This window comes from Vombatus ursinus, unplaced genomic scaffold, assembly GCF_900497805.2.
Source record: "Vombatus ursinus unplaced genomic scaffold, bare-nosed wombat genome assembly UNPS02009173.1, whole genome shotgun sequence".
In the NCBI taxonomy this organism is placed as follows: Eukaryota; Metazoa; Chordata; class Mammalia; order Diprotodontia; family Vombatidae; genus Vombatus; species Vombatus ursinus.
The window spans coordinates 7,239,791-7,263,413 of record NW_020948951.1 but is presented as its reverse complement, the minus strand read 5'-3'; the positions used below and the strand labels follow the sequence as shown (position 1 = coordinate 7,263,413).

The 23,623-nt window shown below is 45.4% G+C and overlaps 1 protein-coding gene across 1 annotated transcript; it reads left to right on the top strand.

Annotated features, from left to right (window-relative positions):
* The first annotated feature begins 2,899 nt into the window (after window positions 1-2,899).
* Window positions 2,900-23,614, top strand: FSD1 (fibronectin type III and SPRY domain containing 1). The gene is made up of 13 exons (XM_027851266.1): window positions 2,900-2,957; window positions 3,657-3,752; window positions 4,215-4,346; window positions 7,530-7,631; window positions 10,210-10,232; window positions 10,650-10,771; window positions 10,938-11,147; window positions 15,167-15,265; window positions 16,531-16,690; window positions 21,359-21,438; window positions 21,726-21,977; window positions 22,144-22,232; window positions 22,574-23,614. The coding sequence occupies exons 1-13, from the start codon at window positions 2,943-2,945 to the stop codon at window positions 22,682-22,684; spliced, it is 1,491 nt and encodes a 496-aa protein (XP_027707067.1). The 5' UTR covers window positions 2,900-2,942; the 3' UTR covers window positions 22,685-23,614.
* The last annotated feature ends 9 nt before the right edge of the window (window positions 23,615-23,623 follow it).

Sequence of the window (23,623 nt, the reverse complement as noted above, 5' to 3'; positions counted from 1 at the left end):
CTACTTTAGGACTTTTCTGAGTTTTCTACTTCCCCCCACCCTTTTCAGTTTCCTTTTTCTGTGTTATCTTTCCCCACTAGATTGTAAACTCCTTGAGGGCAGGAACTGTCTATCTTTTATCACTTAATACAACCCCAAGCTTGTCCTCGGTGGTTAGCAAATGTTTATTGATTGATTATTGATGATGTATACAAAGAAGCACGGAAAGACTTATGTGAAGCAAAGTGAAGTAAGCAGAGTAAGGAAAACAGCAATCATAAAAATGTCAATGGATTAAACAATCACCATAAACAATGGAAAGATTAATGTTTTGGAAAGGATAAAGAAGAACTATCTTGACCCCAAAGAAGATGCCTCCCTCCTCATTTGAAGAGATTGAGAGAGGGATCGATGTTGGGTATGGAACATTGCATATAACATCAGATTTTTTTTTCTATGTATTCAGTTGTTTTACTACTTTTCTTTCTCTTCAAACTCTTTAAAAATCTTTGTTATAAGGGATAACTCTGGTGGTGGTGGTGGTAGGAAAGATGCAGGGGGAAATCTATACAATGTAAAACCAAAATAAAAATCATTTAAGATCCATTTTTGAAATTAGATGAATCTTTAAACATTGGTCAGAAGTAAAAACTTCCTTCAATATCAACCAATCCAACTCTCTCATTGTATAAATGGGGAAACTGAGGTAGGAGTGAGTGACTTGCTTTGAGCCAACGTGTAAGAGACAATGGCTGTAGATTTGGGAAGGTCAGGAGAACTGCCCTTCAATACTTTAATCAATCAATTAGTCAAATCAACCAACAAGTATTGATCAAGAACTTATTATGTACCAAACTCTGTGTTATGAATGCAAAGACAAAAAAGAAACAGTCTCTGCCTGTACGTTGTATCAGAGGAAACAACATGAATACAAACATAAATATATACAAAATATATACAAATTAAATAGGAGGCAGCTAGGTGGCTCAGTGGATAGTTCCCTGGGCCTAGAATCAGGAAGACCTGTTTCTGGCATCAGACACTTACTAACTGTGTGACTTAACTTAGCAAGTCATTTAACCTTTGTCTGCCTAAATCCACTGCACCCCTCCAGTATCTTTGCCAGGAAAACGTCATGAACAGTATGGTCCACAGGGTCATGAAGAGTTAGACATGACTGACCTACTGAAAAATACAAATTAAATGTAAGACAGAGCAGCTAGGTGGCACAGTGGATAGAACTCAGGGACTGGAGTTATGAAGATCAGAGCTCAAATACAGCCTCAGTTGTGTGATCCTGGGCAAGTCACTTAATCCTGTTTGCCTCAGTTTCTTCATCTGTAAAATGAGCTGGAGAAGAAAATGGCAAACCACTCCAGTATCGTTGGCAAGAAAACTCCAACTGGGGTCATGAAGAGTTGGACATGACTGTAAAACAAATCAAAACAAACCAAAAAAACCCAACTTAAATATGGCAATAGTGAGTGTTGCCGGGGAGGCCTAGGAAAAAAGGTGGAACTTGAGCTGAGTTTTGAAGGAAGCTAGGAATTCTAGCAGGCAGTGTTAAGGAGAGGATGCCTATGCAAAGGCAAAGAAATGGGGAGTGTCATGTCATGTATGAGGAGCAGCAAAAGACCACTAAAAATGACCTTCACTAGGACTCTGGACGCCTAATAGCTGGTAGGGTGTCTCTTGCCTTCCTCCTTGTTTCTCCCATCTGCAAAACAAGGAAGCTGAACTAGATCAGCAGTTCTCAAAATTTTTTAAATCTCTTAAAAATTTTTGAGGATGCCCTCCCTCAAATAGCTTTTGTTGATGTGGGCTACATCTATCCATATCCATTTAGAAATAAAAACATCTTAGTATTATTAGGAAAATAGCTTTGATGCCTCAGATGCCCTGAAAGGAAGTCATCCCCACTACATTCTGAAAACCGTCTCACCTCCCCCACTAGATGATCTCTAAACTCCCTTCCAGCTCTAAATCTATGATCTACTATCCTTTGATCTCTAAGAACCCACTGAGTTCTGACATTCTATGTCTTAAAATCCTTCCCAGCACCAACATTCTAAGAACCCTTCTAGCTCTGATGGTCTGGGTTCTATGTTCTAAGGACCTTTCCAGCTTTGATCACCTATGTCTAGGTCCTTCCAGGTCTGAAATTCCATGTCCTGTTGAATTCAACTTAAAAAACAAAAACGAACAAAAAACCATCAAGGTCATATTGCTGGGAATATAAAGACAGAATCAAAATAGAACCTGATCTCAAGAACCTTACCTACATTCTACTGGGAGAATGCAGCGGGTAGGATAATGACATAGGAGGTAATCTGAGAAGGGAGAGGGCAGTAGTAACTGGGAAGAGTATGATGGAGGTAGTGGGAGAAGTCAGGTAAGGTTTAACAGAGGAAATGGCATCTGAAGTGAACTTTGAAGGAAACTAAGGATCCTAAGGTGTGAAACTGAGTAGGAAGGGCATCCCAGGCATAGGTGAGAGCCTTTTCAGAGAAAGAAGGAAGGGACATCTAGTTTAGGAATGATCAAGTCAGGCCAGAATGATGGAATGTAGAGTGAAAGCAGAGGAATAAGACGAAATAAATCCAGAAAGGTAGGTTGGTGTCAGATTGTGTCCTATATTCTAAGTTCCTTCCCAGCTCTGACATTCGGTTCCAGGACCCCTCCTTGCTCTGACATTTTACATTCTGGTTCTAAATTCCCTTACCCTTCCATGAGCCTGGGTCCCCTCCCCAGCCCTGGACTACATTTCCCAAGATGCCTCGGCCTATACGCCTGCGCCGTAGAGGCGGTGATGGAGCGGCGAGGCTGGGGCTGGGAGAGGACCGAAGTCCCAGGCTGGGCGATGGGTCCTGGGCACCTTTGTGCCTAGGGGCGCGCGGCGGCGGCTGCGGCTGCGGCTGCGCGGGGCGCACCGGGGCTCCTGCAAGCATCCTGGACCGGGCGCCATGGGGGATCAGAAGGTAGGAGCCAGGGCCGGGGTGAGGGTGAGGGTGGGGGTGGAGATGGAAGACGGGGCGGGGCGCGCCCTGCACCAGGTGCTGCAGCAGTTTACTCTCTGGCCCCTCCCTGGCTCAGGCGGGCCTGGAGTCCGGCATGGGATGTGAGGTTGCGGGGCCGACAATAGCCGGCAAGGGTCCATGAGGGCTGGTGGGGAGGAGCCCCTTCTAGGAATGGACCTAAAGGTGCCCCTGCCACCTGGCCTGGAGCAGAGTTGGGGCAGCCCCAGTCCCGCCCACCATGCTGAGTTCCCGCATTGCTGCTGCAGCCTAGAAGCTGGACTGGGAGGGGAGGGGGCTCCCTCAGCCTGGGGATTAGTCCCTTATACAGGTTGTCAGCCCCCGGGCTACTCCCTTTCTCCCTTACCCTCACTTAGTCCCAGCTATTCCTCTCTTCACCCTAGTCGTCCCCCCTTTCACACACACCCAGTCTATTGCCTTTCTAAGCTGTTCCTTCCTCTGGCTCCTCTCTTCACCCCTGCTATCATCCCCATCCAGGCTCCTTCCCAGCTAAGGCCAGTTCCCACAAATTCTTGTGCCTTCCTTGAACCCCTGGGTCTTGGAGCATGGAGGTCCTAGAGGACATTGGGGGCCATCTGGTCTGGGAAAGATTAGAGAGACTGCAGGTGAGGATGGGACATTGTGTCTTGGGTGTTGGCACAGGAGGCGCTGAAGAAGATCGTCACAACTCTGGCAGTGAAGAATGAAGAGATACAGAACTTCATCTATGCTCTGAAACAGATGCTGCTGAATGTGGAGGTAGGAGGAGATTGGGGAAAAGGCAGGTGGGGGATGGGTCAGCCACCTGGGAACAGTTGAAATTCTATGTTCTAGAGTCTTTCCCAGATCCCACTTTCTATGTTCTAAGGTTCCTCCCAGCTTTGACATTCTGTGCTCTAAGCATCCTCCCAGCTCTAACATTCATTCTCTGGTCTATGTTCTAAGGCCCTCTCAGCTCATGGTCTATGTCGGCATGGGGAGCCTTCAGCCTCAAAGCTACATGTGGCCCTCTAGGTCCTCAAGTTCAGCTCTTTGACTGAATCCAAACTTCACAGACCAAATCCCCTTAATAAAAGGATTTGTTCCATAAAACTTGAACTCAGTCAAAAGGCCGAACCCAAGGACCTAGAAGGCCACATTCATCCATCCTATGGGCTATGTTCTAAGGGCCCTTCAGCTCTGATATTTACTGATCTAAGATTCTAAACATTCCTCTGTTAGGCCAACTCCAACAAGGTCCAAGAGGACTTGGAGGTCGAGTTCCAGTCACTGTTCTCCCTGCTGGATGAGCTGAAGGAGGGCATGTTGATGAAGATCAAACAAGACCGAGCTAGCCGAATCTATGAGCTCCAGGTGAGTCTGCTCTTTCTGAAAGCTTCCCAGACCTAAGAAAAGAGGGTACAAGGTTTGAAGAGACTCTGGGAGGCTTTACTGGGCTCCCTAATCCAGCCCTAGTCCTTTCCTTCCAATAGACCTTTGAAAATGTCTCTCCCCCTTAGAAGCCTTTTTTCCTTCTCTGGGGCAGTGTGTGACCTTAAACAAGTCACTTTTCCTTTCTGAGCCTGTTTCTTCATCTCTAAAATGAGGCAGTTGGCCTAACTGCCCTACAAGGTCTTTTCCAACTCCAAACTTCTGCTCCTAGGATTCCATCTGAGGCTAAACTTCATCTGCCACTAGTTTGGATCATTTCTACCAGCATTCTAGTGATAATAACTGTTATTTATATACCATTTGAATGTTAGTTTTATAGCTAGGTCCAGATTAATGCAAATGAGGAATCCTCTTTATTCTAATTCATACTATTTGAAATTATAATTATGTAAAATTAGTCATTGATTCCAGCCTGTGGTCCTGAAATCAATTTAACCCGTATTCTTGAGTTGCCATCTCAAGCCCAATGGAAATATGCAATGCAGATTTTGAATAATGCGTCTACTTCAGAGGATTCATTGTTTACACTAATCTGGAGCTAACCTTACCTACATTCTCATTTGGTCCTCACAACAACCATGTGAGATAAGTGATTACAGGTATTATTATCTTATTTCACAGAAGAGGAAACTGAGGCTTGGAGAAATGAAGGGACTTGCCCACGTTCACAGAGCCATCAAAATGCAGAGGTGGGACTGCAGTACAGACCTCTCTTGACTTTGGGTCTCAGCCTTGTTCTAATCTATTTCTTCTCTAGTCTTTCCCCATCTGAATTCTACCCTTCCTTTAAACCTGAACTGAAGCAGTACCTCTTCCATGGAGCTTTCCCACCTCCCTCAGTGCCCCATGTCAAGCTACTAGATTATCTTGCCTAATGAGCAGCTCTGCTGACATTTTCCCCCTGCTTAGGAAGCTCTTCCTGCTGACAATGGGAGTCCAATGTCAGCAGCCTGGCATTTGCAGCCCTTTATACCCTTCCCCCATCTCCCTTTTTTAGCCTTCTCTTTCCCTTGCTCCCTTTTCCTTCTAGCCTGGTCTGGCTTTTCTCTTTCCTTTTTTTCTCTTTCCCCTGAACAGTCAGTATACCTATAATGGAAAGAATCCTGGGTTTGGAGTTGGACGGGCCTGGGTTTGAATCTCAGCTTTGCCACTTATTTCTTGGGTGACCTTGAAAAAATTACTTCTTCCCTCTGGTCCTCAGTTTCCTCATCTGTAAAATGGGTGTGAGTGAAATAGATGACCTGTAAAGTCTCCTCCAGCTTTAAATTTATGATCCTATAAAGAAAACTTGACTTTACCACCTTCAGTTCTTCTCTCTCCTTTTAAGGCCCAGTTCAATCGCAAGGCTCTGTTAGCTGGAAGGGACCTGAGACGTTATCCTATCTGACCTGTACCAGGAGTCACCTCTACAGCATTCAGACCCATAATAACAGACTTCTAGAACTGCCCCCTCCTGAAAGAGTCCACTCTTCTCTTGGGATGCTCTAATTGTTAGAATTTTTTCCTTATATTGAGCTGAAATCTTTCTCTGCAGCAGCCACCCATTACTCCTCTGTGGCTTTATGATGTGTTAATTGTGTCTAGTGTCCTTCCTGGCTCCATCTCCAAATTCTACCCATCCTTTAAGGTCCAGCTCAAGCAGCACAGTGTAATATAAATAGCATTGGGCATAGTCTGAGGACTTGAGTTCAAATAAATAGGCACAGATGATGTGCTTACCAAATTTGCAGATGACCTGTAAAGGTGGGACAGATAGCTAACAAGTTGATGACAGAGTCAAGACCTCAAAGGGCAGAATGATGTGCCAAATCTGAAATGATGAATGTAAAGTCTTTCATTTAGTAAGAAAATCAACTGTACAAGCACAATATAGGGGAGGTGTCTTTTGAAAAGTTTATCTGAAAAAGATTTAAGGGTTCTAGTGGACCCCAAGTTCAATATAAATGGCAATCAGAGAAACCTGATGTCATCCTGAGTTGTATTAACCAGACATAGCATCCAGAGTAAGGGAGGTGATAGTCTCACTATCCTATGCTCTGCTCAGACCCTGTTTGGAGAATTATGTTTAGTCTGGGGGAACTAATAAGCTAGAGTGAATTTAGAGGAAGCTGACTCTGATAGTGAAGGGAATTAAAATCCCCCCTAAGCAATGGAAGGATCAGATGAAGGAACTTGGGATGTTTACCCTAAAGAAGGCAAGATAAAGGATAGCTTTCTTCAGGTATGGGAGTGCTGTCACTTAGAAGAGAGACTAAATTTATTCTGCTTGGCCCTGGAGTGATGGGGGAAGGGGGAGAACGGTGGCAGTCTAGAACAAAGATCCGTGGGGCGGGTTGCAGAGAGGCAGAATTAAGCTTTATATAAGGAAATATCCTAATAATGTGTCCCAGGTACAAGGTGCTAGCTTGGGAAAAGGCCCCCTTCATGGTGGTCTTCTCATGGATTGTGGATGACTACTTTTCAGAGACCTCTGAGGACAGGATTTCTTTTCAGCTATGGACTGAACACAGTGACCTCTGAAGTACCGCACACCACTGAGATTTTGTGATTCTGTGAATCTTGGCTCTGCCACTTACTGTGTGACCTGGGCAAATTAACCTCTGCAGGCCTCAGTTTCCTTATCTGTAAAATGTAGAAATCGGTTCACTTTATTTCTGAAGGCCTTCAATCAATGAACATTTGTTAAATACCTACTATGTGCCTGGTACTGTGCGTACAAAGCTGGGCATACGAAGATGAAAGTGGAATCATCCTTGCCTTTGCGGAATATACAGTCTTGTCAGGGTGGGGATAATATATGTGTAAAGAAATGCAAAAAAAAATGAGTATGAGAGAATTTGGGGAGCAAGGCATTCACAGCTGGGGGCCTCAGAAAGGACTACCTTTGGGCCCTTGAGCAAAACCTTAAAGAAAAGCTTCCTCTGCTCCCCTGTCTTCCTGGCTGTCCTGCTCGGTGGACCCCAAAGCTGTGAAGTCCCTTTGCTTGGCCCCCTCTCCATCTCTGTGGCTCCTCATCACCCAGCACAGAGCCTGGCCCTGAGCATGGGAACGCAGCAGGGTTTTCCTGACTGACATCGCCTCTCCTGCCCCATCTCTTCCCCTCAGAACCAGCTGGCAGCCTGCACCAAAGCTCTGGAAAGCTCCGAGGAACTTCTGGAAACGGCCAACCAGACGCTGCAGGGAGCAGACAACCAGGATTTCCCACAGGTTTGGGACCCGGCGATTGCAGTTAGATGGGGAGAGTGTTGGTGGGTGGGGCGGCCCGACAAGAAGGCTAGGGACCAGGCAGTAACAATGATGAAAACAATGACAGCAGCAACTGACTTTAAGAAAGTGCTTTCAGGTTTGCAAAGGGCTTTATATCCATGGTTATTGTGGAGTTATTTCAGTCTGGTCTGACTCTCTATGACCCCATTTGGGGTTTTCTTGGCAGAGGTACTGGAGTGGTTTGCTGTTTCCTTCTCCGGTTCATTTTGCAGATGAGGAAGCTGGGGCAAACTGAGTTAAGTGACTTGCCCAGGGTCACATAGTTAGTGAGGATCCAAGGCTAGATTTGAATTCATGAAGATGAGTCTTCCTGACTCCAGGCCCAGCTCTCTATCCACTGTACCACCTAGCTGCCTTGCATACATGGGCAAGTATTTAATCATTGCCTTTCCTTGGCATTTTAAAAGCTTTCCTCTCAACTTGAGATATAGGGGGTATAAGTTACCGTTCCCAATTTAGACGTAAAGAAACTGAGGCTTAAAGGGGGGACGTGACTAAGGCAAGTTCACACAACCAGACTATCTGAGCTAGGATTCATACCCGGGCCTCCCAGCATTCATAAAACATACAAATATATTGAATAGAAGTAATCCCTGCGTTGGTGGCTCCAGGAGGCAGGTTTGAAGACCCTGGGAGAATTGGGAGACGACTGTAAAATGATGGTGTTGAACTAGAAGGCCTCTGAGATCCCTTTCGGCCCTTTTTATTCGGCCCTTTCTGAGATGGATGAGGTCACATCTGTGACTTCAGTCCAGAGATTGAAGCTGTGCAGAACCTCCTACCAGACCCTGTTCCCTTTGTCAGCTAGAGTTAGGGAAAGGGGCCCTGGAGTTGGAAGGCCCGGATCTGAGGCCTGGTGCTGGAACTTCCTACCTGGGTAACTGAGTACATCACATCCCCTCCATTTCCTCATCTGTAAAATGGGAGTAACAGTATCTATTGTCCCCATGGCACTATTCTGAGGAAAGCTCTTTATAAAACATTTAGACATTGGGATTGTTATTTTCTTCGATTCCTCCAACAAGCACTTAATCAGCTCTTACTATTCACCAGATGCCAGGGAGACAAAGGCAAAATCATCTTCTGTCCTCCAAGGGCGTAAACTCTACTGGAGAATACAACAGGAACATAAATAAGTGAACACAAAAAATAACACCAAGAAAATTCTTTCTTCCTTCTATGCTCCCCTGTGATCTCCATGAGGGAGTTTTATACATTTTTGTATCTCTTAGCACCTAACAACATGTGCTGTATACAGTAGGCACTTAATAAATGCTTGTTGGATTGAGTCAAACATTTTTAAAGTGTCTGCTATATGCAGGGCCCTGTACCCAGTGCTATGGATACATAGATGAAAAACAAGGCCTCAACGCCCTCCCCCCCACCACATAACTATGATACAAATGATAACATGATTTAGATCCTGCTCACGTGGATCTGGGATCTGACTGGCCTCTGCCAGTGCAGATCACAACCCATGCATGCCTCTCTATCCTGTGCCATTATTGTCCAGGGTCTCCCATAGGCTTAGTGGAAGGGGTCCCCCCAATGGTGCTGGGAACCTTCCCTGATTCTCCTGAGATTGCACATGGAGCCTGTCATCTCTAGCTATCACTGTGGCGCCCGTCTCTATTTCCCTGCTCATACATTATTTCCTCATTCATTCTGATTTTTCTTCTAATTTCCTTAATTGTTGCCACCTGCTCTCCCTCACAACACACCTGTCCCCTGCCTTTGTGCGTTATTTCTTTTACCTCTTTGCAGACTGTAGTGTAACGTCACTCATGGCCATGCAGCATAGTCCCAAGAGAGGTCAAGCTGAGGCCTGGGGACCTCAGAGAGGGGGAGGGGACATCAGGGAAGGCCCATGAAGAAGAAGAAGAAGAAGATGAAGATGAGTAGGCCTGAGCTGGGCCTTAAAGGAGCAGCTTATGACTTCATGACCTTACCATTCTGGATTGGAGGGATAAGACATAGACACAAATAATTCACATAAAAGTTAAAGGGTCTTATTTGTGTATTATTGGGTAAAGGGTATAAAATACCATGTATTTTTAGAGTAGGGCAAAGAGGGCTGAATTTGAAGTCTTGGGTTTGAATCCTGTCTCTGCTACTTACTAACCAGGTGGCTTTGGGCAAGTCACATGATTTCTCTGGGCCTCAGTTTCGTTATTTGTAAAACAAATGGGTTGGACTCGATGATCTCTAACTTTGCTTTCAGCTTTAAAGCCTATGAATTTCCCCCGTCTCTTCCCTCTTCTTCTCTCCTTTTCTCCCTCCCCACCTTTCTAGTGGAAAGAGCCCTGGGCAGGGAAACAGGAAGCCTGCGCTTCAGCATCTTTCCTGCTAAGGAAACTTCTAGTCTAACTTACTGTGTCACATTGGGTAAATTCCATCTCTTCTCTGGGCCTCAGTTTCCCCTCTATAAAATGAAGGGTTGGATGGATGGATGAGGTGATCTCTGAAGACTCATCCTGCTCAGAAAGTGTGACTCTCACCTTCTCCTTCCTTTTTCCAGGCTGCCAAACAGATAAAGGACAGGTAAGCTTGCCCTGCTCTTAGTAGATCTGCCCACTGGAAGATGTTCAACCTACCCCCCTGCAATTGGGTATCTCAAGAAAGACCCCTCACCCCCAACCTCCAGGCCAGTCTCAGTCTAGAGGAGAGGTGGGAGTTTAGTGGGACCCAAAGGATTTAGAATTTGGAAGGGACCTGAGCATCACTTATTGAAAGGCCTTTGTTTTACAGTGAAGAAAATGGAATCACTGTGAGGTTAATTGCGTTGCTCAAAATCACACCAAAAGTCAGCAACCAGGCTCAGACTCTAGTTAGGTCCTCTGACTAAAATTCAAGGTTTCCAACTCCAAGGGAGGACAGGATTCCCTGGAGGGGATCGAATTCCTGGTGGGTCCTGGGATGCCGGACCCTCCAGATGATCCCAGACCCTCCCCCCTGCAGTGTGACCATGGCCCCAGCATTCCGGCTCTCCTTGAAAGCGAAGGTCAGCGACAACATGAGCCACCTCATGGTGGACTTTGCCCAGGAGCGGCGTCTCTTGCAGGCCCTAAAGTTCCTACCAGGTGAGGTGTGGTCTTGGGGACTAGCATATAGCCTGGGGTCTATGGAAGGCGGGGGGGGACTGGAGTAAATGGTAAAAACCGGAAAAGGCCAAACTTCTCAGCTGGCAGGTGCCAGGCTACAAGCTCTATGGGGAGGTTGACCCCTGACACCCCCTCTCCTCTCCAGTGCCTAGTGCCCCAGAGATTGACCTCGCAGAGTCCCTGGTGGCAGATAACTGTGTGACGCTGGTGTGGCGGATGCCAGATGAAGACAGCAAGATTGACCACTACGTGCTAGAATATCGGCGCACCAACTTTGAGGGCCCGCCTCGGCTCAAGGAAGACCAGCCCTGGATGGTGATTGAGGGCATCAGGCAGACTGAGTACACGCTGTCTGGTGAGTGGATGATTTCCATCTCCCATAGGTCAGAACAGAATCCAATTCTCTATGCCACTGGGATGGAGGTCAGGGGAATCTACCATTCTTGCTACAAATCTTTTCCTCTCTCTGGGCCTCAGTTTTCCCATCTGCAAAATAAGAGCATTGGACTAACTGATCACTAAAGGCTCTTCTGGCTCTGACATTCTTTGAACTCTAGAACTCTTCATACTAAGTATTATTGCTTTCTGGAAATACTAATTAGTAGTAATATTATTTTAAGCAGGGGATAATACTTAATATTTACAGTAGCAGTAGTAGTAATAATAATACTGAGTAGTACAAAATTAATAGAAGTTATCATAATAATAACATTTATGTGGCGCTTTAAAGTTTGCAGACATTTGACAAATACCTCATTTTAATCTCACAACTACCCTGGGAGGTAGGTGCTGTTATTATCCCCATTTGACATATGAGGAAACTGAGGCAAACAGAAGGTAATTTGCCCAAGGTTACACATCTGGTAAGTGAGGCTCTTTCAGTGCTCTATCTACTGTGCCACCTCCATGTGGTAATAGTACTTGACAGTGTTAAGGCTATATAACGTAATCAATCAGTGTACATTTATTAAGCACCTACTATGTGCTAGTCACTGTGCTAAGCACTAGAGATACAAAAAAAATAGAAAAAAACCAGTCCCTACCCTCAAGGAGCTTACAATCTAATCGGGGAGACAACATGTAAATAAGTATATACAAAGCAAGCTATGTACAGGGTAAATTTGTTCAGCCATTTCAGTTTATTCTGACTATTTGTGACCCCATTTGGGGTTTTCTTGGCAAAGATACTGGAGTGGTTTGCCATTTCCTTCTCCAGCTCATTTTACAGAGGAGGAAACTGAGGCAAGCAGGGTTAAGTGACTTGCCCAGGGTCACACAGCTAGTAAGTGTCTGAGGCTGGATTTGAACTCAGGCCTTCCTGATTGCAGGCCTGGCACTTTCTACAGGATAAATAGGAAATAATTAACAGGGGGAAAACATTGGACTTAAGAGGGGTTGGGGAAGGCTTCCTGTAGAAGGTGGGATTTTAATTGGAACTTTAAGGAAGCAAGGGAGGTCAGTGGAGTGGAGGAAGGAAGGTGGTCCAGGAGTGGGGAACAGTCAGAGAGAATGCCCAGAGAAGAGAGATGGAGTATCTCGTTCATGGAACAGCCAGGAGGGCAGTGTCGCTGGATCGAAGAGTATGAGGTAGGCAGGAAGGTGTAGAAGACTGGGAAAGTAGAAGGGGCTAGGTCGGAAGGGATCTGAATGTCAAATAGAGCATTTTGTATTTGATCCTGCAGGCAGTGGGAAGCCACTAGAGTTTAGTGAGGAGGGGGTCTTGACTTGATCACTTTAGTGTCTGAATGGAGGTTGGATTTGAGGAGAGACTTGAGTCAGCAGGGAGACTCACCTTGGGCTACTGCAATCATCCAGGTGCGAGGTGATGAGGGCCTGCACCAAAGGGATGGTAGTGGCAGCAGAGAGAAGGGAGCATAGAGGGGAGATGTGGCAAAGGTGAAATCAACAGGCCTTCAGTGTGGTGGCGTGAGAGACCGTGGGGAATCCAGGATGACTCCTAGGTTGTGATGCTGAGGGACTGGGAGGAAGGTGATGCCTTCTACAGTAACAAGGAAGGCAGGAGGGGAGGGTGTAGGGGGACAGATAATCAGTTCGGTTTTGGACTTAGCTTAAGATGTCTGAGAGGCATTGGAAATCAGCAGAGAGACTGGGGTAAGATGGGAATCATGGAAGCTGATGAGATCAAATGAAGTAGTATATAGGGAGAAGAGAAGAAGGCCCAGGACCAGAACCCTGAGGGACACCTCTGGCTAGAGGTGATGATCTGGAAGAGGATCCAGCAGAGAAGACAGAGGAGAGGTCAGATGAATAGGAGGAAAGCCAGGAGAAGGTGGTGCCCCGAAAACCTAGAGAGAAATGAGTATTAAGGAGAGAGTGATCAACAGTGTCAAAGGCTGCAGAAAGGCCAAGGAGAATGAGGATTGAGAAAAGGCTGTTGGATTTGAGATCCTTAGTAATTTGGAGAGAGGAGTTTTGGTGGAATGATAAGGTCTGAAGCCCCATTGTAAGAGGTTAAGGAAAGAATGAGAGGAGAGAAGGTAGAGTCACCTATTGTAGACAGCCTTTTCAAGGAGTTTAGCTACAAAGGACCAAAGAGATATAGAACAATAGTGAGCAGGATCAAGTTGAGGGTTTTTGTTTTTTGGGTTTTTTTTAGAATAAGGGAGACATGTTTGTATGTCGTAGGGAATGAGCTAGTAGAGAAGGAGAGAGTGAAAATAAGTGATAGAATGGGGATAACAATACAAGGGTCAGTCTTTTGGAGGAGACACGATGGAATGAGATCACTTGAACAAGTAGAGCAGTTGGCCATGGTAAGAATTGGTGCCAGGCTGGCCTTACAGCCAGGAAGGGCTGGGGACGTCCTACCTCTGACAACGCTGACTCTCTGAGGCTGGCCAAGTCATTGCGTTTCCCAGGGGTCTGGACAACCCTCTAAGTTTGTAAACTGCAGAGAAAGTGCTGACCTGCATCAGTAAGGGAGCTTCCTCACTGGGAGGTTCCTTTCGCGTTGGTCCAGGCCTAGTTTTCAGTAGTATAATGTCACTTCATAGTGTTAGTTGTTTTAGTATGACTTCATGCTAAGGGAAGTAATTGATGCCATTCTACCAGGGTTAGGATTGTTATTTTAGGGTTATCCAGTATCAGTACTTGGAATTTTAGGGTTATTTATTATTAAGTGTCCTCATTGTTTGTAAGATCATAACATTTTAGAGTTGGAAGGTAACTCAGAGATTGTCTAGTCCTGTTGTTCCAGTTTAGCGATTGTTCACCGTGATGGTCCAAGGGCTTCCCACTCAAAATATTTCATGACAATTTAAGCAGAAAATAACTGTGCAATCATGTTACTGCATGCAGATGATGGTAATCTTATGAGGTCTTGCTGGAGAAGTAATTCTTTTAATTCTGAAAGAATGTCACATCTAAAATATACATAATTATTTTGTAGAGTTTTATACTTTTATATCTTTTAGAATTTTCATAATTATAAGTAGAATGAAATTTTATATTTTATAATTATATAAGGTAAGTTTTAATTTGAAACTTTTTGGACAAAAGTTATCTTTGTAGTTATTATAATCACTTAATGAATAAAAGAATCATGTAAGTGGTATATTCAATTACCCTGGGAGTTCACAACACTTTGTTATTGTTGATGAATAAGGTTAATGGAAAAAAAAAAACTTTGGGAACCACTGATCTAGTCCAGCACCTTCATTTTGCAGATGAAAAAACTGAGATGTGGAGAGGTTGAATATTTGCCCAAAGTCTAATAATTGGTAGAGAGCTTAGATATAAACTCAGGTCATCTGAATCCACTTCCAGCGGCCTTTCCGTTATATAACGTCTACTGGCCTCAGTGTTACTCAGCATTAGGGTTAGTAGGAGCAGCAGCAGCAGGAGGAAGAAAAGAAAGAAAGGAAGGAAGGGAGGGAGGAAGGGAAAGAGAGAAGAAGGAGAGAAAGAAGGAAAGAAGAAAAAGAAAGAAGGAAAGGAAGGAAGGAAGAAAAAGAAGAGAGAAAGGAAAAGGAAGGAAAGAAAAGGGAAGAAAGAAAAAGGAAGAGAGGGAAAGGAAGAGAAAGAAGAAAGAAAAAGAAGGAAGAGAAAGAAGAAAGAAAAAGGAAGGAAGGAAAAGGAAGGAAGAGAAAGGAGGAGAGAAAGGAAGGGAGGAAGGAAGGACAAAGGAAGGAAGGAAAGAATGAAGGAAAAAAGGAAGGAAAGAAAACAACTCAGTATTCTTAACACTTTGGGTGTTACTCAGTGTGAAGAGCAGTAGTGCTATTAGTAGTTGTAGTTTTACCCAGCATTAGTATTGTTACTTAGAGAATGAGTATATACCTCAGGGTAGTGCAGTTTTGTTTCTCACCAGAAAAGTATAATCATTATTGTGAGGTATCTGTGGCTTCCTTTTAGGTCTGAAGTTTGACATGAAATACATGAACTTTCGAGTAAGAGCATGCAACAAGGCAGTGGCTGGAGAGTTCTCAGAACCTGTCACACTGGAAACCACAGGTAAGTGACTCCCTTCCTGTTCTTCTCTTTCCCCTCCTTCGAACCTTCCTTAAGAGCTCTAGACTCCCAGTTCTAAGAGCAGCCTTGGAGTCAATCAGTTCCATCTTCCTGGGAAGATTTGCCCCAGGAAGGGTCACACCTGCCTTTAAAAATAGACAGGTTTCTGTGCCCAAAGGGCTATAAAAATGTGCATAGCCTTTAACCCAGCAATAGCACTTCTAGGGCTGTGTCCCAAAGAGATCATACAAATGGGAAAAGGACCCACATGTCCAAAAATATTTATAGCATCTCTTTTTGTGGTGGCAAAGAATTGGAAATTGAGGGGATGCCCATCAGGTGGGGAATGGATGAACAGGTTGTGGTATATGAATGTAATGGAATACTATTGTGCTAGAAGAAATGATGAGCAGGCAGACTTCAGAAAAACCTGGAAAGACTTGTATGGACTGATGGTGAGTGAAGTGAGCAGAACCAGGAGAACATTGTATACAGTAACAGCCATGTTGTGTGATGACTAACTTTGATAGACTTAGCCCTTCTCAGCAATGCAAGGATCTAAGACATCTCCTAAAGTCTCATGATGGAAAATGCTATCCACATCCAAAGAAAGAACTATGGAGTTTGAATGCAGATCAAAGCATACTATTTGCTCTTTTTTTTTCTTCTGTTTTGTTTCTTCTTTCTTGTGGTTCCTCCTATTGGTTCGAATTCTTCTTTACAGCATGACTAATGTGAAAATATGTTTAATAGGAATGTATATGTAGAGCCTATATCAGATTACATTCCGTCTTGGGGAGAGGGGGGAGAAAATTTAAAACTCAGAAGCTTATGAAAGTGATTGTTGAAAACTAAAAATAAATTAAATAATTTTTAAAAAAGAAATAGGTTTCACTATGAGGAGGCAGTGACCAGTGGCCAACTAGCACCCCAGGAAGGGATCTAACTTCACTGCTTCCCACTGTAGCTTAAGTCCATTCCCTCTAGTGATCCTTGGTATATAGTATAATAACTTACATTTCTGTAATGTTTTAGTGCAAATATTACTGATCCATTTAACAGATGAGCCAACAGGCTCAGAACATCTATCCTTCCTGTGCTCACCCTCCTCTCCTCTTCAGTGACTTGAAGATCGTGAGTTCTCAGCACCATTGCTGGCCTGCTGCTCTTTGGCTAAAGGGGGTAGTGTCTCTGGCTCTGGGTTATTGTGGAGCTCCAGGTAGGGGGTTGGGACTGCCCCAGGATGACCTGACTTTGCCTTTTGACAGCTTTCATGTTCCGATTGGATGCCACGACATGCCACCAGAACTTGCGGGTGGAAGAATTATCAGTGGAATGGGATGCCATGGGAGGGAAAGTTCAGGACATCAAGGCTCGAGAGAAAGACAGCAAAGGTCGGACTGCCTCTCCTGTCAACTCCCCAGCCAGGTAATCCCTCCCCTCTCCCCAGAGTCTCAAGGTCTAAGGGACTGACCCAGCCCTGCCTTTGGGAAGCTTCCAGTTTGGAAGGGTCAGAATATAAGGTGAATGCCTGGAAAACTTGCAACAAACCTCATTGTTGCATGAAGGTGACCCTGGGTTTTTGAAGACTGTGCTAGTAAAGTGTCAACTCCAACAGCTTCTACGAAACTGGAAAGACTTTAGGTAGGGTTCTGGTGTCAGACTGAGTCTGCTTTCTGAGGGCCAGTTTCACTCAGCAACCAAGAAGCTCACCGCCTGTCGGCTGACCAAGGCCTAGATTGGCCAAGGCAATCTACCTAAGAAAAATTTCCCAATGACCCTTGGTCCTCTACCGCCCCCTTGTGCTTCCACAGAGACAGTGACAGAAATAGGTGGGAGAGGGTGTGAAGAATCTACAAACATTAATTATTAACACTCTGAGTTTGAGATCCTTGTCCAGTGTTCTATGGGTTGACACTACCACTGGTGAAAATTAGTTATGTCAAATTGGCGTGTTCACTATAAGCCAAACCATAAGGAAGAAAGAAAGTTGAAGCCAAATTGAAGGATATCTCCCAAGGTTATCCTTGAAGCAATAATAATAGCACTTAAAGGTTTACAAAGCATTTCGCATGTCCTATCTCAATTTATCCTTGACAATTTATCCTTGACAGCCCTGTGAGGTGAGTTATTATTCCCATTTACAGATGGGGAAACTGAGGCGGAGAGAGGTTAACTGACTTGCCCAGGAGCACAAAGCTCATAAGTGTCTGAGTCAGGATTAAAACCCAGGTCTTCTTGCCTCCAAGCCCAGCACACTATCCCTTGTTCCACCTCACCACCTGAAGAAGCAAAAGAGTTAGTGTTATTGTGATTCCAAAAGCCACGAGAAGCATCATTTCACAGGACACTTGATCATCTTGTATTACGGTGTTTATGATGAACATCTGCAAAAAGACCACCATCAGAATAATTTCAACATCTGAAAAGAATAGGGAGGAAGAGGAATTCTACCAAAAAAATCCCAAACTTGACAAGATCCTCCAAATTAAAATAATGTGTGTTTTAATACTTAGTGGCCCCAGTGCAGAAGTGGGTGTAAGGGAGGGTGGTGAAAACCATTCTGGGAAATATGGCTCAAAATTAAATACACAAAAGAAGCCAAAGGCTTCTAGACCACATTGGAGCCTCATACATCTATATTATACATAATTTCTTCAGGACGACATTCGGGAGGCATTAATCATGGAGAGCACTGGAAATTTTAACCCAAAATGAAATCAACTCAATCTTAACTGAGAGAAAACAATTGGTTACCATGTGGGAGTCATTTCCAAATCAGATCTCTATGGACAATTGACTTGTTAATAGTAGCTAACATTTATATAGCGTTTACCATGTGCCAGGCATTGTGCTAAATGCTTTACAATTATTATCTCATTTTGATCCTCATGACAACTCTTGGAGGTAGGTGCTGTTTGATTTTTTTAACACATTTTACAGATATTCCCCATTTTACAGATAAAGAAACTGAGGCAGAGAGAGTTAAGTGACTTGCCCAGGGTCACACGGCTAGTAAACATCTGAGGTCAAATTTGAACTCAGGTCTTCCCAATTCCAGGCCTAGTGCTCTATCCACTGTGCCACCTAGCTTCAAAGGTCAAAATATGTACTAAATTAGAAGAAAGTCTAAACATGGGATGTGGCATGTCATTAAAACAGTTTGAACCTGACCTATTTGAATAAGCTATTCATACCAAAAACTGGGAACTGGATGCTAGAATATTGTGTTGCCCACGTATGTATGTTCATGTGCGTTTTCTAATTCAGTGGGGAGGCATGGATGGATATCACTGAAATCTTTCCCACTTAACTCCCAGGAAGACTATGATTCTTATCTGGAGGGGAAGATGAGGGACCATGAGGCCAGCTTCTCTGTTCTCTTCTTAGTGGGGGTACTCGTCTAGATTTATATATGTCTTGCTAAGCATTGCTGGTCTAGGGGAACAATTTTTAGGTTCAAATCACTATTTCTAATAGAGGAGTGTGCCCCAGGCTTGGGGTGGTTAGGTGGCACAGTGGATAGAGTGCTGGGCCTAGAGTCAGGAAGACTCATCTTCATGAATTCAAATCTGGCCTCAGACACCAGCTGTGTGATCCTGGGCAAGTCACTTAACCCTGTTTAGCTCAGTTTCCTCAATTATAAAATGAGTTGGAGCCTGAGAGGCAGAGGGAGCACTGGTCTTCAATTCAGGAGACCTAAGTTTGAATCCTGACTGACATTTATGGTTTATACTACCTTACTTGACTTCTCTAGACCTTGGTTTCCTTATCTATAAAACTGAACATTATAATTCTTCTACTACCTGCCTATTGTTGAAAAATGTCTTTGTAAGGACATTTGTAAAAATAGGATATCAGGGGCAGCTAGGTGGCACAGTGGGTAGAGCACTGGCCCTGAAGTCAGGAGGACCTGAGTTCAAATCTGGCCTCAGACCAAACACTTGACACGTACTAGCTGTGTGACCTTGGGCAAGTCACTTAACCCCAATTGCCTGACCAAAAACAAAAATAAAAATAAAAAAATAAACTACACATGCATCAATCAAGGCACCCTTGATGAAGGGAACAGGCAAGCTTTCATAAATGATACTCCATAGCATACTCCATCTTTATAGTCATGAAATCAACTGAAAGATACAGAGACTACAAGATCCTGCTGTGTTTATTGTGTATTGCCTATTTAAAAAATGTGATTTAGTAGCACAAAATGGCACCTTCAACTCAGTTCACCAAGAATTGAAGTGCCTCCTATTGTGCCAAACACTATGCTGGGGATGAAAAGACAAACGCTTGAATGGTCCCTAGCTTCAAGGAAGTTACACCTTCAACGCTGCCCTCCAACAACGTGTCTCCTCTGTATATGTCAAAACCATACAAGAGTCCCTAAAAATCATAACAGAGATAATCAATCCTCTGATTATTACTATCATACAAAGCCTGGATATCTGTCTGCTCAGCAAAGGTGTTTACTACTATCATGGAGGATGTCCAGCAGAGTCCAAATGGAAAAGGGATTCCCTACAGGTGGTGAGGTCCTTTTATGTTTATGAATGATGTTGTGCTGATTGCATTAAATCCTGGAACACTGAAGAGCTCCTATAGGAGACAGACAGTTACTCGAGGGTGATTGTGTATCAAATGATATCTATGTAAAGTGCTTAGCATAGTGCCTGGCACACAGTTGGCACTTAATACTTGTTCCCCTCCCTTATAAGAGTCTGGTTTAACTATCCATACAGGAAAAACCAAGTGGATAAATACCTGTTGTCCAGTCTAGCACATGCTTTTGAATGGGTTACACATAGAGTTGTGCCTTTTGTCTTGGACAGACATTGCAGAAGGACAAATAACTGGGCCCGGAATTGGAGTGTGGACTTTATTGCTTCAAGAAATTGCGCAGGGTTTCTAATGACCCCAAGCTTCTCCCTGAAGCAAAGGCCCATCTATTTTTTAACACCATGGTTCTTCCATTGATGCTCCTTGGCTTCAAGTTTATGGACTAGCACAGTCTAAAGAATTAAAGTTGCCATTCCCACAAAGGCCAATGGAGAGCATATAGTGGGCATAAATAGACCAGAGTATATTACTGATGAACAACCTCTCATGGCATAAAAGATGTCATCAAAGACCTTCATGGTCAGAAAAGGAGGTAGGCCAGTCACGGAGTGAGAGTGAGGCATAACACAACAGTGGCCTGTGGTACCCACATTGGTACTCACTTTGTCTCATGAAATCTGAATGGGGTCCCAGCATGTTAGGTGGACCCTTTCCTTGTGGAGGATTTATGGAAGATAATGGACAAGGGCCTAAGAAGGCATGGATGGATTGTGATCAATCTGTAGCACTGGAGGGATGAGTACCCACCTAACTGAGGTCACAGGTCCACTGAAATGTTGAGGGTTAGCAGTATTTAGCAGCATTGTTAGTAGTGTGAGTGTTACTGAATGTTAGAGAGTAGCATTTTAAAAATAAGTTTTTATCGATGTCTTTCATGTTTTACATCATCATAGTTTTCCCCAGTATCCCCTCCCTCCTCTCTCAGAGAGCCATCCCATATAATTAATAGTATTTTACAGGCCAAAAAAAAAAAGGGGGGGAGGGGGAGAAAAAGAAGAGGAAAAAAATCAGCACAACTGATCATTGCATTTGAAAAAACAAAAACATATGCATTGGGCAACACCTGTGGACCCCCCACTTCCATGAAGGGGTGGGATGGGGATGTCTTCCCATATTTCTTAATTTGAGTCATGCTTGATCTTTATAGAGGATAGTATTATTTTTAAAATTTTTTTATTAATTCATTTTTATTTATCAATAATCGCTTCCATATGCTTTTGAGTTTAAAATTTTTTCCCCCTTCCTCCCCACCACCCTCCCCAAGACGATGCACCATCTGATATAGGCTATACATATACATTCCTATTAAACATATTTTTAGAGGATAGTATTATTAACAAAGGTGGTCGTAAGTGCCTCTATCTGGGTGGATGCCCAGTTGGACTAGAGATGAATGGAGGGATTGGTCAAAGAAGGCTTCCTGGAGGTGGGAGAGGAAGAGCAGCCCCTTCACCCGAGCCTGCCTAATTCTCACAGATGTGCCCAGTCTCCCAAGAGGATGCCCTCCGGGAGGGGAGGCCGGGACCGATTCACAGCTGAGTCCTACACCGTGCTGGGTAAGATGGAGGCGCCGTGGGGCTGGAGGGAGGGGGGCAGAGGGAGAGGAGCATGTGACCAGGGAAACTGAGGGACCAGGAGCAGGACCCTCTGCCTCCCCTCTAAGGCTCTCAAGTGGGTCCTGGAGGGAGTGAGATGGGGGCTTGGGACCTTATGGGTGGGAGAGCTGTGTGTGGGAGGGTGGTGTTGGGCAGGACTCCAGAGGCTTGCAGATGGGGCTGAAGGAGGAGTAGGAGACCCGAGGCTCTGGACGAGCTCATCCTGTCCTCCCTCCCTTGTTCCTTAGGAGACACCCTCATTGATGGTGGTGAGCATTACTGGGAGGTACGCTATGACCGAGACAGCAAGGCCTTTGCAGTAGGTGTTGCCTACCGCAGCCTGGGCCGATTTGACCAGCTGGGCAAGACGCCGGCCTCCTGGTGCCTGCACCTGAACAACTGGCTGCAGGTCAGCTTCACAGCCAAGCATAATAACAAGGCCCGGACGCTGGATGTGCCGCTGCCGGACTGCATTGGGGTCCACTGCGACTTCCACAAAGGTGGGGGGCCTTCCTGGCCCATCCTCCTTCTGTTGGGTCTGTTGTCCCACCTCCCTCCCCCTCCCCCAAATGTGGTCCTTCTTCCTCAGCCCCCTCCCTCTTTTGGCCTCCCCGTCCTGCTGTCCACCTCTCCTTCTGTCTGACCCATCTGTCTGTCTGCCTGCAGGGGTCCTGTCCTTCTACAATGCCCGAACCAAGCAGCTGCTTCACACTTTCAAGGCCAAATTCAGCCAGCCACTGTTGCCGGCCTTCATGGTGAGGGGAATAGGGTTCCCAACCTGTGTAGTCTGTGCTCAGTGTGTCCGTTTGACCCCTGATCCCCTTTGGACTTTTTCCATTTCTCCTCCCGAGCTCCCTCTGCCCCATCATCCCTCTAGCTCTCTTGCTGCCTCCCTGCCCGGTGATCTCTTATTCCCACATCCCCTGTGATCAGTTAGATCCCTTTCTAATTACTTTGAGCCCTTCCCCGGCTTCACCTGTCCCCCACTCTGAGCTTCTCCACCCACTCAGCCCCTCTCCTTCTCTGACACCACCCCAGTTCCCTCTGCAGCTCCACCCTGGGCTCCTCTCTCATTCTCTTCCTGTGACCCCTTCAGGTGTGGTGTGGAAGCTTCCAGGTGTCCTCCGGCCTTCAGGTGCCCAGCTCGGTGCAGTGCCTGCAGAAGCGGAACAGCGCCACCAGCAGCTCCAATGCCAGCCTTACCTAGCCTGTGCTGCCCCAGGCTGCTGCTCCTGCCCATCCTGACCCCCTCGGGCTTGAGGAGGGCCAACCTCTGCCCTGAGCCTCAGGGTGTTGTTGGGCCATGACCTCAGAGAGTGAACTTGCTGGCTACCCTGCTCTTCCCCACCCCTCCCCCCAACCCCCATCTGAAGGTGATGTGAAGCCCACAGCAGCCTCTGAGCCCTGGAAGGGGCAGTCCCCTCCCTTCAGTTACCTCTTCTCACAACAAATGCTGCTTTGGGCCTTAACACTAGACTGGGAGTCCAGAATTAGGGCATGGAAGGGTGGGCTAGGGCTGGATTCATTCTACTTCTCTTCCCTCCCACCCTCATCCTCCCATTAAAGAGAAACACACCTGGCTGGGCCCACATGGTGGTCATTTCAGGCCCGGGTTGAGGACTGAGGGCCTTAAGGGTCCAAACTCCTGTCTCCCTAAAGCTGAGTGAGTGGGGAGAAAACTGGAGCCCTGGCTGAAAGAATCAGACATAGATGTTGGAGGCCAGAATCCAGGCCTCTTGATTTTTCAGCCCGAGGTTCTTCTCCCACTGCACGAGTCAGAAAATGAAAAACCCTACTCCTGACCCACTGTATAATCCTGGGCAAGTCATTCTCCTCCTCTGTGCCTCAGTTTCCTGATTGGTAAAACTGGTTTAAAAAGAAAGGCTTTGGACCAGATGATCCCATAGCTCCCTTCTAGCTCTGACATTCTGTGTTCTTTGTTCCAAGGGCTCTTCCAGCTGTGATAGTCCAGGTTCTCAGGCACCTACTGCCCTAACAGTCTATACCAGGTGTTTTAAGGGCCCTTGCAGCTCTGGTGCCTGTTTTCTAAGGACCCTTCCACCCATTCTCAGGCCCCTCTTGACTCAGCACTCTTTGCTGGCTCTTTTAGGGGCCTGTTCCCCACCCCCCAGACACCCAGGTATGC